This window comes from Haemaphysalis longicornis, unplaced genomic scaffold (assembly GCF_048455015.1).
Source record: "Haemaphysalis longicornis isolate Haplotype H1 unplaced genomic scaffold, Haemaphysalis longicornis Haplotype H1 scaffold_6, whole genome shotgun sequence".
Lineage (NCBI taxonomy): Eukaryota > Metazoa > Arthropoda > Arachnida > Ixodida > Ixodidae > Haemaphysalis > Haemaphysalis longicornis.
Genome location: NW_027526407.1, coordinates 80461053 through 80476616, shown reverse-complemented (window position 1 = coordinate 80476616; position 15564 = coordinate 80461053). Strand labels below are relative to the sequence as shown.

The following is a 15564-nucleotide window of genomic DNA, read 5'->3' as shown; positions in this document are numbered from 1 at the left end:
GTGGGAGGCCGTGCTGACCAGCGCGGACCTGGAGAACCAGCGTGGTCTGGTGAACCGGGCTCTTCGTGCTGCGGCAGGCCATGGCATCTCGGACTAGGGACGCCAACCAAAGGGGGCGATCACCTCAAGACCAACGCAGGAGATCATCCTCCGCTCCTTTACCATTTATGGCAAATAAACGTTTATACTACTACTACTACTACTTTGTATCTATACCCCACAGGAAGGTTAAACCGCAACCATTCAGTTGAACATATTTTAAAACAACTTTAATATTTTCGCAGAAAAGAACGCGCAGAGAGGATATCTTTTCGACATCAGCATCATCATGACACGTTGAGCGCTGCGCACCCGCGCACCCATTCCTCCATGCGCGCACCCAACTGCCGATGTCGGGGCACCCGTGACGTCACATTATTGAGGACTGACCTCATCCTACGCGGGCGCGTGCAACCACAGCCAATCTGGTCGCGCGTGCGCAGATCAGGCATGGTGCGACGAGACAGTGAGGTCACAGAGTTACTGGATATATGCCAGTTGCGAAACTACCCATAGCCCCATGTATCAAAAACCGGTCTTTGGTTGCCACCCTGCGCCGGGCGAAGCACGGTGCAAGTTGACTATCCTGTCGTCGGACGGCAGAAAGATGAATTAGTCCTCAAGTGCTTGCGGTTGCTGCCGTAAGTCATAAAAAAATAAAAGCCGCAAAAACACAAGCAGATTTCACCTAATCAATGTATTCTAATTTAAACGGCAATCTTTCTTTTACAAAAACATTTTTGAATAATAATAGTTTAGCGAAGTTCGGTTTTTGTCTCCTAGGTGCCGCGCGTCGACTTGCTCCTCAGCTTCCACGGAGCCGGGGGCTAGCGTCGCCCGTATTCTGAAGCGGAAATTTCGAAACTGTGTATATTGAGTAACTCTGGTGACGTCAAGAGCGCCCTCCTGCAATGGCGGCCGCGTGGGTGCTCGTTTCATCGAAACCGAAACTGACACGACCGATCTACCATCTAATGTGCCATTCTGTAATCACGGTACCTACAGCAGCGTAAAAAAAAAAAACGCAACACTAAAATTTCGCGTCAGTGTTCCTTCAATCTCCTACCCAACTTTCTCCGTAAAATGTTGTTTTGTCTTCGCCAATCACCCTGAGCGGGTACGCGCAATGTTTTACGACACCAGCCAACCCAACCTGCGCCTTTTCTATACAGTTTTGGATAAATAATGTTTCTACCACCACCAGCAGCAGCAGCAGCCAACGTCCCTCCGAGGACAGTTCTTTCCGCAATTTGGTGCCTAAAATAACCTAGGGGGCAGCCCAATTTGCCACACTGCGACCTGGCCAATCCCACGCGTGGCAGTGTCGTAATCTAAGGCATGTGGGGCAGTTCTTGGCTGCTAGGTCGACACGCATCACCGGCTACGTCTGAATGACGCCACGACGCAATAGAATGCTCTACGAAACTAGGCGGCTGTGGCGGTGGCCTGTTTTCACAGCCGCGGTGGCATTCCGCTTGTTCCAAAGAGCGCTCGCGGCGTTGTTGACGTTGCTAACGCGAAGAAGCCCTGAGCGCGCGTCGAGGAGGATGGATGCTGAAAGTCAACGGTACACGCTGTTCGGATTCTCGCCAGAGCTGGACTGGAGGCCGCTGCACTTCGTCGAGCCAATTCCACCCAGCCGCATATGCAGCGTGTGCGGACTGGTGCCCAAGGTGACCGGTTCCTTGCCGTGTGGCCACGTAGTGTGCAAGTCCTGCTACCAGCAGTGCGCCCTCGGTGGCAGCCACGCCTGTCCGCTGGACGGGGACGCGTGTCCCGAGGAAGACGTGTACTGGAGGTGCTTTCCGGCCGACAACCTCACCAGGAGGAAGGTTAGTGCGAACAGATCTGATAGAAGCTAGAAATAACACCGATGGTCATACACGCGATTGACCTTGCTATACGAGCGGTGGGGCAATTTTTACTGAATTAGGGCGTTTTAATGCCGTGGCTGTACAGGATTTTGTCACTACAACCCGGCAGTGGTTGTAGTGACATCGGCCCAAATGCGCAGTGTCTTTCGGGTCTGCGCCTCTAAAGTTGCGTTTGGTGTTACCAGAACTAAGGCAGAAACCGCACTGACTATGTTCGACATAAGCCATGGAGCCGTCTGAAGCGCGCGACTCAATACCACTGAGCCATTTTGCCATAACGTCGACGACATGTCGGCCGAGGCGAATTGCTAGTTATTGCTCGATTCGCCCCATTTCGCAATTGCTGTAACTTGTCACAGTACGACTTTTTTGCTGTCCATGTGGCGAGGAGTAAATCCGAACTATAGAGGGCAAGATTGCTCTTCCATAAGGAAAGAAATAATGAATTCAATTATTGAATATGGGGGATGTTTTTGATTCAAGAATCACTTAGAAAAGCCGGTGCCGATATCTGTGAAAAAAGGAGCTATTCATTTGAGATGGCGAAAGAAAGCTCTCTGGTTTTTAGAGACACTTTTCCGTTTATGGTCCAACTTTTTACCTTCACCACTGAAAGAAACCTGCAAAATTTGACTAGCGTGCCCTTTTGGGCAGGTTTTGTAAGGCGCTGTAACAATCAAAAAGCTCTAGCACGAACTTTACTAAACAATTACGATGCCTATCATGTCCTTCTCCTCACTTTGTCGTCGACTGTGTTAGCGTTATTTTAGTGACGCATGTGGTGTCGAACTTTCCCTTTATTCTGCACTCTGACGACATCTACATGTATTTCAATGTCGGGCAACAAGGTTTGGTTAAGAACAGTCCCAATAATTGGTGTTGAAACTCCTTTGTGGTGCAGGTGAAATGCTGGAACGAAGTCCACGGCTGCAGCATGGTCATGACGGCCGCCGAAATCGTCAAGCACTTTCATCACAACTGCCAACACCATCCGATCACCTGCCCCAAGTGCTCTGTGACAGTACCTCGTCTCGGCATCTGTCTCCATTTGAAGTCTTGCCGCGGACCCACAGCCACCAGCCCTCAGCTGTACAATTACAGCAGAACGCAGACGTTGGAAGACCTGGAAAAGGCTTCGCGACACATGTACGCAGCACTTCACAGCGCCATAAAGCAAACCAATTCATCGATAGCCTCAATGCACGCCGAGCTTCTGACAATCAAGGAATGCACTAACCGCGCCCTAGAAGCAGCCACTCGCACCCGGGACGACGGAGGAGACATCGCGTCTGTCAAGGCCGCGTTGGAAGAGCGGGCGAATGACATTAGATCCCAGCTCGAGAGTCTATCACATTCGCAAAGCCGCCGTCTGCGAGAATTGGCCGATAGCATTGTCGGGACAACGAGCGACCGTGACACCGAGTTCAACCAGATCAAGGAGAGAGTAGGACGGTGTCTGAAGCTGGTCTTAGAGGTCAGAAAGGAGTGTACGAATCGGGCGGCAAAAATAACAGGCTTCGAGTCGAAGTTGGAAAAACAAATGGATGCGTTAAGGGACAGTCTTCAACTATTTTCCGCCCAGAACGATTCGCACGCCAGAAGGCTCCAAGAACTGTCTGGAAGTGTTCGCGTCCTAAGGGCATTGTTAAGGGACAAAAACATTACGCGAGATCTCAACGGTTTGGCATGCAAGGCAAATTACCTCACTGACGAGCGAAGAGCAGCGCCTGGAGAAGGCGAAGGAATGTCAAGTGGCATCGTTTCCGTCTTGCGGAACATTGTGAAAACGATCAAGGCTCACCAGTGGGTGTTGAAAGGATTTGCAACTCTGAAGGAGGAAGCAATCCAGACGGGAAAGGCTTGCTACACGAGCGATCCGGTCTACCTATGTGGATACTGCATATCGCCAGGAATCACCTTCATGAAGCACGGTAGATTCGTGTGGATGTATTTTAGCCTGGAGCTCCACGAAGGAGAAATGGACGAATCTCTCCAGTGGCCGTTCGACGGGGAGCTCGAACAGGACGTCATACACCCAGACAAGCCTGGAGTGCGGGAAGTTTACATTGACAGCGCTCGTAGTGCGACAGCCGAAGAGAAAGACGACATGGTTGCCGTGCACTTTGACACGTCTTCCTTTTTCTTGGGGTACCTAGAGCGGGAAGGCTATGTCAAGAACGACCAGCTGATTCTTAGGCTCGAACTCCTGTTATGATGTAAGCTCAAATGAAGTGCCTGGAGTCCTTGAGTATATTCTCGTTGCAGAGAACATGCGAAGTGACGATGGGGTATTCCAGAAGATTGTCTGTTCTCTGCTCGTGTTCAGACCACAGATAAGCTTTTGATTTTAGGGTCTTCTTAGACGGCACGGATAGGTACAAGGGGTAGCAGATAATCTGAGCATTTCACAAAACAACTTATTAATCGACAATCAAGCATTTGTTCCGCTTTCATTTGCCTTTGCACAATGACCTAACAGTGTCATAGTATTAGAGTCAATTTTGTTGAAAATAATGAATTTTGAAATTTCAACGTCGCCTTGTGTTTCGTATAAAATGGTTAAAAACTTCTGTGGGTTTTAAGAAAGCACAGATAAAATTGAGCTGATTCCGGGACGTATCGATTAAAAAAGTTCAGCCTGTGTGTGTGTTTGTGTATAGTTTCCTAATAATAACGACCCTCGCTGCAGGGATTCCTTTTCGAATGTTTAGAGAGATAAGATTGAAAAAAGAACAGCCGTAGCGCTTTTCCACAGCGCCTCCATATGCTGCCTTTCTGAAAATGTTCAAATAATGTTAAAATGGCTTTGGAAAAGTTTGGCTGCCATAACAATTAGTTTTGTTGCCTAAAACAAAATGATTTACGTCAACCATGTCCTTTCAGAATAAACAGCCTCTCCAGCAGCACTGATGTCCTTCAAGCGTGCAAAGATAGTGTAGATAAATCAGCGAGCCCAAGCCAGAGCAACGGGCCCTGCAGCTTTCGACGAGACACTCAGTACCAGCATGGCTATGGTGTGGGGATGCACACCGAACATGGAGGCTCAGACCTGGGTTCTTAAGGGGATCAAAGCGCTGAAGAAGAAGGTTACCAAGATGGGAGGAGCTTGTCACGAGTGAAGAAGTGTACGGCTGCTGCGTGTCCCCGCATGTTGATTAAGAACAACGAGGCTCTTTCATGCTTCACTTCGGCCTTCAGGTCCACAAGGGAGTGATGGACGATGACCTTCGGTGGCCGCTTGTGCACGAGGGGACGTTCAGCATCATTCACCTCAAAATACCTGAAAAACTGAAAATCCATGTTGACCGCCAAAACCTTGTGTCGCTGGCGGAGTGCAGGAGCAAACCTGTGATTAACTTTGCAACCTCCTTCTTCGACTTGTCTTTCCTGGAGAAAAAGGAATACATCAGCGACGACCAGCTGATGATAAATTTGCGGCTGCTGGCGAGCAGCTAGCCGTTATTACTTGGGGACATCTTCAAGTGGCGTGGTTTCTCCCGTGGAATGTTCGTAGCAGCATAAGTTACCCCGGAAATCACTCACTGATTATTCTCCCTTTTTTCTTCCTTTCATTAGGCTCTCACAAAACTAAGGAATTGTTATATATATCTGCTTTTTCATTTGGACATTGGGTTGTTGCTCCACCTAGTAGAAAAGAGCTGCTTTAAGACGCCTAAGAAAGAGCCACAGGGGGTTTTGTTTTTGTCATTGGCATGAGGGATTTTCGATTTTTACACTGATGCTCTTGCAAAAAGTAAGATCACTGTGTTTGTCAAGTTGGATGGTAACGTGAAAGGTTGTGTGGTGAAACGTCAGGGCAACTCCATGCCGTTTGTATTTTGGAAGATTGCGTTCCGTTGTCCTTTTTGCCTGTGGAACATATAAATGGCATTGGGCAGGAGTTGGTTGAAATAAGATCATGGGCCATTCTGGCAATTGGTCTTTTATAGACAATAGTCTTTCTTAGGCTACTTAAACCTCCGCCATATGGCCAAAAGTTCTGAAAGAAGTTTATATAAGCAAAACCTTTCTAGAGCAAAAATGTGGTAGCATCATTCATAACTGACAACGTTGTGGAGCAATAAAAGCATTCGGCATACTGAGGGTATACAGCAACACAAAACTGGTATTAGCCTTGCTCTTTTCATTGAAAATGGGCTTGTGACTGTTTTCTTGCGATGGCCAATAAAGAATACACCCTTAAATATTGTTTCTCCAAGATACCAAAAGGGCTGCAGCCGAGCCGAATTGTCGCAGCGGCGTTACAAGTAACGGAAGATACCACCAGACGGAGCGCCAGGAGTGGAATGAGGGAAATTTGAATTAGGGAAACCTACACCTTGTTAATCGCGTTTTATGCGAGGTGGGACAGCAGAGCGTGAGGAGTGGGCGGAGGAGAGAAGATATGCAATTAAGAGATGGGATGGCAGGATACTTCGACGACAGTTGCAGTGAAGTCAGCAGATACGCTGCCAATGTTTTTTGCGGCCACATTGCTCTGTTTCGTCAGTGTTTGTCAGAACTGCTCCTGAGATTAAAAGTGGAGATATCCGAATAATTCTTTGACGTAAACTATTTCAAATTAGGGCAAAGTTGCTCAGCTGAAAAGGAGACCAAATAGAGTGTTCATTGTTTGGTGCTGATGTGGCCAAGTTCCAACTCTCTTAAAGAACCATTTATTGTTCTTGTGCATCATCGGAACCTTGTGGCATTGCTCATTTAATTATCCCAGGAACAGGGAAACACGAGAAAATGTAGCTGACACGGAGGAGCACAAAATATTTGTTTTGTTTTGTCCGCAGACGACAGGTTCAATAAGGGCACTCGAAATTCTTAGGCGTCCTGGAAGCAAATGCTCTCATATTCTCCCCTTCGCTTCCAAACATCAAGTAGGAGCATTGCCTGTTACAATGCCTCCCTTTTCGTTACTGTCCTGCCACGATACGTTTGGACACGAAAAGCCTGCCACAATGGAAGAACTTATGAACAGGGCGAGTCTGGTTGGTTGTATGAACTGTGCCATAGAGACTGCGGTCGTTTTGATAAACTACGACAAAAAAGTTACCACGTTGGAACGTTGCTTCGGAAGGTACTGCAAACCTAACCTCGCAATGATTGACGCGGTATCTCACTGTAATAGAAATAGGCCTAGCTGGTCAACCAGATAACCCCAGCGCAATGTGGAGAAGTAACATATAAGGTTCAACGTGGTTGGAGGAGCCAGAATGACGAGTGATATTGATTGCTGAGCACGTCCTGCCTGACAGGAGAAAGCATTTCTCTATAGAAGATGACCTGTAACGACCTTGCCGTCGACACAAATCGTGCAAAATCTGGTACAAAAATACCACGTGACCTAAAGAAGGCCAGAAGCGAACCAACATGTGACCAAGTGCTGATAATGTCGTACCTTCGCCCTCGGGGACCTTCCCAACCTCACTGGAGGCTTATTAGGCTTAATGTTATAGCGCTGAGCGTGCGCGAACTACTGAGACGCATGTACAGTCATTTTTCCGAACGAGCGATTTTAAGATTGTAAGTTGTCGAATTATTATTTTCCAAACAGCATTCATTTCTTCGTTTCTCAAAATCTGTACATTTTATTACCATGTATCACGTCCTTTGACTCCCGTCAGCTACAATGCTGTGTTCACTTGACCACAAAATGTTATCCTGTGTTGGCCAATCTCTTGAGTATGAACCTGGTTTTATGGCACAAACCGACCTCCCTCCCGGGTACGTGTTTCCAAACGATTCGCTGTACAGCGTGACACGAAATATGTGTCTTCGTGGTATATAGAACGTTAATTAAACGTGGTCATAGGCTGCGACCTGAATATAAAGCGACCTGAAACATACCCTATTTTGCGGCCAGCGTGAGGCCATGGACGTAATAGAGTTTGTATGCACACCATACGATTGTTTGCTACTAGTAGTTAGTGGTACAGTTCACGTCCTTGCCTGGAATAGCAGACAATTTATTACCACATGGAAAACGCGTTCCCTAGGCTCTGCGCATGCGCAGGATGGTGGGTGTGGATGGTTCATTTTCAACAGAAACGAACTTTGCTCAATGACCTAAATGCTCACTGTCAATGTTCTACTCTGAATTTTATGCTGTCTTGGCCAATACCTTTGAGTGGGTATTGACCAAGACACAAAAGGGCTCCCTCGTAGGCTTCCATGGCGCAATGATACCGTCTTGGGTTTTGGCGACCGAGTCTTGGGTTTTGGCGATAGAGCCAGCAGCATATTGTTCATGGTTCGGGTCCCAGCACTTATGTAACCTGTCCACTTAAGTCAGTTCTACACAACATTTATGTAAATTAGTGTGGAATAATATCTTTTAGGTGACTTTACACGACTAAGGATCAACTGTACCGTACTATGATCCACAGAATGACCGTGAACATTACCTTGTGTTCTGGTCCACAGAATAATGCTGGACATTACCCTATGTTTATGATCATCGTCATCATACATTGGTCCACACAATAGGCACTGCCTTATTTAGCACCAACCAACCTCCCTCCGAGGTCAGTATTTGTGGATGCAGCTTCTGCCTACCAGATCGAAATGCATCACCCTCTACGTGGGTATGATGTCACGGGGCAATGCAATGAGCTACGAAACTGGACTGCTGTGGCGGCGGCTGATTTCCACCCCCGTGGTGGCATTCTGCTTGTTCCGAAGCGCGTTCGCGGCGTTGCTGGCGTTGCTACCGCCTAGGAGCCCTGAGCGCGCGTCGAGGAGGATGGATGCTGAAAGCCAACGGTACACACTGTTCGGATTCTCGCCACAGCTGGAATGGATGCCGCTGCACTTCGCGGAACCCATTCCACCCGGCCGCATATGCAGCGTGTGCGGACTGCAGACCAAGGTGACCGGTTCCTTGCCGTGTGGCCCCGTAGTGTGCAAGTCCTGCTACCAGCAGTGCGCCCTCGGCGTCAGCCACGCGTGTCCGCTGGACGGGGACGCGTGTCGGGAGGAAGACGTGTACTTGAGGTGCTTTCCTGCCGACAACCTCACCAGGAGGCAGGTAAGGGTTCTCGATTTTGCCCTGGTGTGCAAACGGCGGAGCAGTGACACCGAATTAGGGAGTTTTAATGCCTCGGTTGTAGAGTATTTTGTCAATGTTTCCATAATTGTAGCGACATCGACAACAGTCAAAAGTGGGTCTCGGGCCTGCCATCATGACTGCACCTTTAACAGTCGCGTTCGTGGTTACAAGAACTAAGGCAGAAACTGAATTTGGCCATGTTCGACTTACGAGCGGTTCGGTTTGCCTGCGCCGCTCTCCACTGTCAAGTTATGGTTTTATAGCGTTCTAACTTTCGATTCGGAAAACCATTGCCGGTACTGTGCCTGCGGCACACGCAGGGGCTCCGTAAAGAGTGTCAGACACCCTTTACGTAGCCCCTAACGGGTGTCAGAGGCCCTTTACGGTCCCACCCCTCACCCCAACTCGTGTTCAAAAAAAAAAAAAAAAAAGGGGGGGGGGGTCTGAGCCCTCCTCCCTTTTCTGTTCTAGGCAAGATTGCAGAAGTCGCGGCTCTAAAACAATAACTAGAAAACTGGCTGGAGTGGTCTGAAACCCGCGACTCTATATCGCTAAGTCAATTTGTCAGAACCTCCATGGAAGGGTTTGGAAGGGTCTGGAAGGGTTAATAGTTATTTACTTTCCCATTAGCGCTGTTTCTTTTCTTACAACTTGTTAGTTACAGCATACTACTGGACTTTTGCTGCCCAAGTTAGGAGGGAAACGATGACCGCGCAGAGGGCCGATTGAATTTTCTCAAACAAAACAACAATATATATGTACTAATAACTTGCAAAAAACTGTAACAACTCTTAAAAATATGCAATAACATTACTTATTACATAAGAAGGTTGAATTTGGTTCACGGTCTAGTTGGAAAAGCCAATGCCGGCCTATGAAAAAAAAAAGGATTTATTCATTTGAGATGCTGAATAAAAAAAAAACGCTCTGTGATTTTAAGAACAGACTTTACTTTTTATGGTATTATCTTTTTACTTTAGCGGTTAAAACAAACTCGAACAACTTACTGAGTGTGGCATTTTGGGCAGGCTGGTAAGTTATTATAGGTATAAAATAGCTTTGACACAGATTCGAGGGAAACGATTAGGAAACAGATCAGCTCCTTCTGGCTTCGTCGTCGACTGTGTTTGCGTTATTTTACCGACGCACCGCCAAACATTGCTTTTCTTTTGCACTCTGGTGACATGTACTTCTTGCAATGCAAAACCAATGTCAGACATGACGGTTTAGTTAAGAACAATTCGTATATACGGCGTATGAACTTTTTCTCCCGCAGGTGAAATGCTGGAACGAAGTTCACAGCAGCGGTATACTTACGACCGGCGCCGCAATTGTGAAGCATTTTCGCCACAACTGCTAACACCATCCGGTCGCCTGCTCCAGGTGCTCAGCGCCAGTGCCTTGCCTTGGCATCTGTCTCCATCTGAAGTCTTGGCGCAGTCGCACAGCACGCAGCCCTCAGTCGTACAAAGACGTGTCTTAAAATATTTCCGATAAATGTTGGGTCATTTCGTGTACATTCTGCTTAAAGAGTGCATTGCACAAAACAGCACCGGTATCAGAGGGCACTCTCAGTGATTCTACATAACTTGTAGCAGTGGGTTTCCACATTTCTGGTCACAAGGTTGTGTCTAATCATGCACAAAAATTGCGTAGCCTATGGCTGCTCACTCTTACATGGATGGCTGTGCACCATCTCACAAGCCATATACTTTTTGCGAGCATTCCTCAGCCCAAACCTCCTTCGAAAACTGAAGCGAAACGGGAAGGCAGGCTGATTAGATAGCTCTAAATGTGACCAAGCGCTGACAGTGCTGTATTTTTACTCTTTAGGGAATAATAGGCCCGATGTTATAGTATTGAGCGTAACCCAACTATTTAGGCAAATGTAAGCAATAATATCGAACGAACAATTTACACATACGGAACGTATCCTCGTTAATAATTCCTCGTCAGTGTTCTCTTTTTCGTTTTCTCAAAATCTTCACGTTTCATTACGAAGTATCAGTTTCTTTGAATTACGTTTGGTTTAGTGCTCTACCTGCCTTCCAACATGGAATGTGATCTTGACTTGGCCAATCCCCCTGAGCGGGTACGTTCTGTTGTTTTATGACACCAACCCACCTCCATCCGAAGTTGGTTGGTGGCATGAAATATTTTGGTGTCAAAAATAATGCAGGTCACAGCCTAATTTAGCAGGCAATGTCTCGGCCAATCTCCCGCGTGAGTATGTGCCAGGAACTGCGGCAATTAACCAATCAAACAGTTGATGTGGCTGCCATTTCGATACGATTCACTGCCTACGTCAGCATGACGCCACGGCGCAATACAATGAGCTACGAAACTGGGCGCCTCTGGCAGCGGCTGGTTTTCACAGCCACGTTCACATTCCGCTTGTTCCAAACCGCGATCGAGGCGTTGCTGGGGTTGCTATCGCAAAGGAGCCCTGAGCGCCAGTGGAGAAGGATGGATGCTCACAGCCAACGGTACACGCTGTTCGGATTCTCGCAAGAGCTCGACTGGAGACCGCTGCACTTCGTCGAGCCAATTCCACTCAGCCGCATATGCAGCGTGTGCGGACTGGTGCCCAAGGTGACCAGTTCCCTGCCATCTGGCCACGTGGGGTGCAAGTCCTGCTACCAGCAGTGCGCCCTCGGTGGCAGCCACGCCTGTCCGTTGGACCGGGACGCATGTCCCGAGGCAGACGTGTACTGGAGGTGCTTTCCGGCCGACAACCTCACCAGGAGGAAGGTGAGTGCGAACAGAGACCGAAGGCAGAAAGGGCACCGATGGTCGCGCACGCGATTCGCGCTGCCACCCGCCGCGGTGGCTCAGTGGCTGAGACGTTGTGCTGCTGAGCACGAGGACGCGCGTTCGATTCCTGGGCGTGGCGGCCGCTTTTCAGATGAAGGCAAAAAGCAGAAAAGCCTGTGTGTACGAGATTTCTTCGCACGGTGAAGGTCCCCAGGTGGTCAAAATTAACGCGGAGCCCTCCACTACGACGCGCCTCATCGTCTGCGTTGCATCGGCGCGTTAAAGCCTACAATCAATCAATCAATCAATCAATCAATCAATCAATCAATCAATCAATCAATCAATCAACCTCTGTTCTGTATGGGGTTTTTGGAAATGAAAGCGGCGAGGGATGAAAAAAGTGGCGCCAAAGGCTTGGTATAACTATTATTGATGACACAAGGCTTCCGTTGCACCTTAATTATGCAGAGGGTGTTGAACAATAAATGAGCCGCATTTATTTTTTTACAACAAACCGCTGGCTTCTCTACACTGACATGGGATTATTTACCCTTCTTTATGCTGCTGTGAAACCCTCGAGACAATCCGGGAGAAGGGCGTTTTAATCCTTTGGCTCATGCAGCGCAGTTTTAACACTTACAGAGTTCTCGCCTGCTCTCTGCACATGACCATCCAGGGAGGATGCATGCTTCTGAAAACGAGCGTAACGCTTGTTCAATTGAAAGTAGCCGGAAACGAACTATATGACTATTAGCCGCCAGAATGACTCCATTAAGGCACTTATTACTTAGTTCCTCATAAATTAGCAGTTCATAGCGAAGCTGTAAAGATTTCAGATGACCCACCTGCGGTCAATGCATGGGCTTCTACTGTGGGGAAGGCGACAGCACCTCCCTTGTCCTCTTGAATAAAACTTAGTCTATCCGAGATTCATTAAGCTAATTCACTAATGCTCAATTGCAAACTACAAACTCACGTGTTCAGTTTCGTGCATTCCTTTGAGGACGCACAGCTTCGCTGGTCATCTTTCTCTGCAGAGGGGAAGGGCTGTGAATTTTAAGGGCGGGTCACTTTAAGGGCTCGCCTTGTCGTCCTGGCTCGCTGGCTGGACCCACAGCGTACCGTCGTAGCGGCGTCCCACAGAGGTTTCGAAAACCAAGCGGTTTATATAGTCATAAACTTTCGAAACTCCTAAACCGCTGGTGCTTGTCATGCATCTCCTCGTTATCTCCTACATCTCCTACATACATGTCATACAAGCTCCTCGTTGTCATGCGTCTCCTCGACGACGCAACAGCCAATTAGGGCGAATCATTGCTCTGCATTTCCGACAGCTTTTACGTTTAGTGAAACGTCCTTAATATTTTTACCTTCTGCACTAAAAGAAAATGATTTATCTTGATCAGGGCGTTGGTTCGGGAGTGCTGGTAAAGCTTTGTAGCATTAAAAAAGGCATATGCAGTCAATGAAAAACTGCGGATGACATTTGCTTCGTAGTAGACGGTGTTAGCATTATTTGATTGAGGCACTGTCGAACTTTCCCCTCTGGTGACATTCACAACATGAATTCCTATAGATTATGAAATTTACGCGCCGAAGCTACGCAGTCGATGAGGTGCACTGTAGTAATAGGCTCCGGATTTATTTTGACCAACTGGGGATCTTTAAAGTGTGCCGAATGCTCAGACACAATGGCGTTTACGCTTTTCACCTCCATCAGAAAAACGGTTACGGTGGCAGAGAATTGAACCCGCTTTCTACAGCTCAGCACCAGAACACCTTAGCACTGAGCCACCACGGCGGGTACCACCTGCATCCCAAAACCAATGTCAGGCATCAACATTTAGTTAACAGTCCAGATAAAGGGCGTGGGTACTCCCTTATGCCGCAGGTCAAATGCTGGAACGAAGTCCACGGATGCAGCATGGTCATGACGGCCGCCGAAATCGTCGAGTACTTTCACCACAACTGCCAACACCACCCGATCGCCTGCCCGAAGTGCTCTGTGACACTGCCTCGTCTCGGCATCTGTCTCCACCTGAAGTCTTGCCGCGGTTCCACAAAAAGCGGCGCTCAACCGTACAATCACAGCGCCACGCAGAGGTTGGAAGACCTGGAAAAAGCCTCGCGACACATGTACGCAGCGCTTCACAACGCCCTAAAGCAAACCAATTCATTGTTAGCCTCAATGCACGCCGCGCTTCTAACAATCAAGAAAAGCGCAAACCGTGCCCTAGAATCAGCCACACGCACCCGAGACAACGGAAGAGACATTGCCTCTGTCAAGGTCTTGTTGGAAGAGCGAGCGAATGACATGAGATCCCAGCTCGAGAGTCTGTCGCACTCGCAAAGCAGCCGGCTGCGCGAATTGGCCGATAGCATTGCCGTTACAGTGAACGACCCTGACACCGAGTTCAACCATATCAAGGAAAGAATAGGACGGTGTCTGAAGGCGGTCTTGGAGATCAGAAAGGAGTGTACGGATCGGGCGTCAGAAGGAACAGGCTTCGAGGCGAGGTTGGAAAAACAGATGGATGCGTTAAGGGACAGTGTCGCGCTATTATTCGCCCAGTACGATTCGCAAGCCAGAAGTCTTCAAGAACTGTCACGCAGTGTTCGCGTCCTCGGGGAAGCTGTAAAGGGCAAGAACGTTACGCGAGATCTCAACGGTTTGGCTTGCAACGCAAATGAGCTCACTATCGAGCGAAGCACGGTGCCCGGAAAAGGAGAAGGAACGTCAAATGGCATCATTTCCGTCTTGAGGAACATTGTGAAAACGATCAGGGCTCACCAGTGGGTGTTGAAAGGGTTCACATCTCTGAAGGAGGAAGCGATCCAGACGGGCAAGGCTCGCTACACGAGCGATCCTGTTTACCTATGCGGATACTGCATATCTCCCGGCGTTTCCCTCATGAAGCACGGTAGATTCGTGTGGATGTATTTCAGCCTGGAACTCCACGAATGAGAAATGGACGGATCTCTCCAGTGGCCGTTCGACGGGGAGCTTGAACAGGACGTCATACACCCAGACAAGCCTGGAGTGCGGGAAGTCTACTTCGACAGTGCTCGCAGTGCGACGGCCGAAGAGAATGACAACGTGGTTTCCGTGCACTTTGGCACGTCTTCTTACTTCTTGGAGTACCTTGAGCATGAAGGCTACATCAAGAACGACCAGCTGATTCTTAGGCTGGAACTCCTGCTATGATGGGAGCTCAAATTCAGTGCCTGGAGTCTCGTTGCTAATCACATTGGAAGTGACAATGGGTCATTCCAAAAGATGGACTGTTTTCTGTTTATGTTCAGACCACTGCTGTTGATAGTAATGCCGTAAATAGCCCGAATAGGTAGGAAACTTAGCAGAGAATCTGAACATTCCACAAACCAACTTATTGGTTGAAAATCAGGCGTATGTTTCGGTTTTATTTGCCTTTGCACAATGGCGTAGCAGTTTAATAGGAACGCAGCATATTTTGTTTACAAAATTGTATCTGGAAATTTCAATCTTTCCCTGTGTTTTGTGTAAAAGTACTTTAAAAGTTGAGCATGCTTTATAAAAATACAGATAAAGTTTACCCAATTCCAGGCCACATGGATTAAAAAATACCTCCTCTGTCTCGGTGTGTGCGGGGTTGTCTGATACGAACAAACCATGCTGCATGGATCACCTTTCGAACATTTTAAAAAATAAGATGCAAAGGGAAACTGAACACTTTTCGACAGTGCCTTCGATGCATCTTCCTGAAAACGTTCAAATGGTGTTGCAATTGCTTTCGTGAAAGTTTCAATGCCATCATGGTTTGATTTGGTACCTGAAACAAAAACGAAGCAAGTACCGTG

General features: G+C 48.0%; 2 protein-coding genes across 2 annotated transcripts; both read left to right on the top strand.

The window, feature by feature from the left end:
• The first annotated feature begins 1586 nt into the window (after nucleotides 1-1586).
• Nucleotides 1587-4355, top strand: LOC144141715 (uncharacterized). Its single transcript, XM_077673226.1, has 2 exons — nucleotides 1587-1871; nucleotides 2815-4355. Exons 1-2 carry the CDS (start codon nucleotides 1587-1589, stop codon nucleotides 4126-4128), a joined length of 1599 nt encoding a protein of 532 aa, XP_077529352.1. The 3' UTR covers nucleotides 4129-4355.
• A 7084-nt stretch (nucleotides 4356-11439) lies between these two features.
• Nucleotides 11440-15047, top strand: LOC144143093 (uncharacterized). Its single transcript, XM_077674911.1, has 3 exons — nucleotides 11440-11724; nucleotides 13619-14648; nucleotides 14694-15047. Exons 1-3 carry the CDS (start codon nucleotides 11440-11442, stop codon nucleotides 14930-14932), a joined length of 1554 nt encoding a protein of 517 aa, XP_077531037.1. The 3' UTR covers nucleotides 14933-15047.
• Nucleotides 15048-15564: the final 517 nt, after the last annotated feature.

Bases quoted from the DNA above. Each gene is read 5' to 3' on its own strand.
- LOC144141715 (XM_077673226.1), top strand. From the start codon at position 1,587: ATGGATGCTGAAAGTCAACGGTACACGCTGTTCGGATTCTCGCCAGAG. The intron at 1,872-2,814 runs GTTAGTGCGAAC...TTTGTGGTGCAG, and splicing joins ACAACCTCACCAGGAGGAAG to GTGAAATGCTGGAACGAAGT.
- LOC144143093 (XM_077674911.1), top strand. From the start codon at position 11,440: ATGGATGCTCACAGCCAACGGTACACGCTGTTCGGATTCTCGCAAGAG. The intron at 11,725-13,618 runs GTGAGTGCGAAC...CTTATGCCGCAG, and splicing joins ACAACCTCACCAGGAGGAAG to GTCAAATGCTGGAACGAAGT. The intron at 14,649-14,693 runs GTAGATTCGTGT...TCCACGAATGAG, and splicing joins CGTTTCCCTCATGAAGCACG to AAATGGACGGATCTCTCCAG.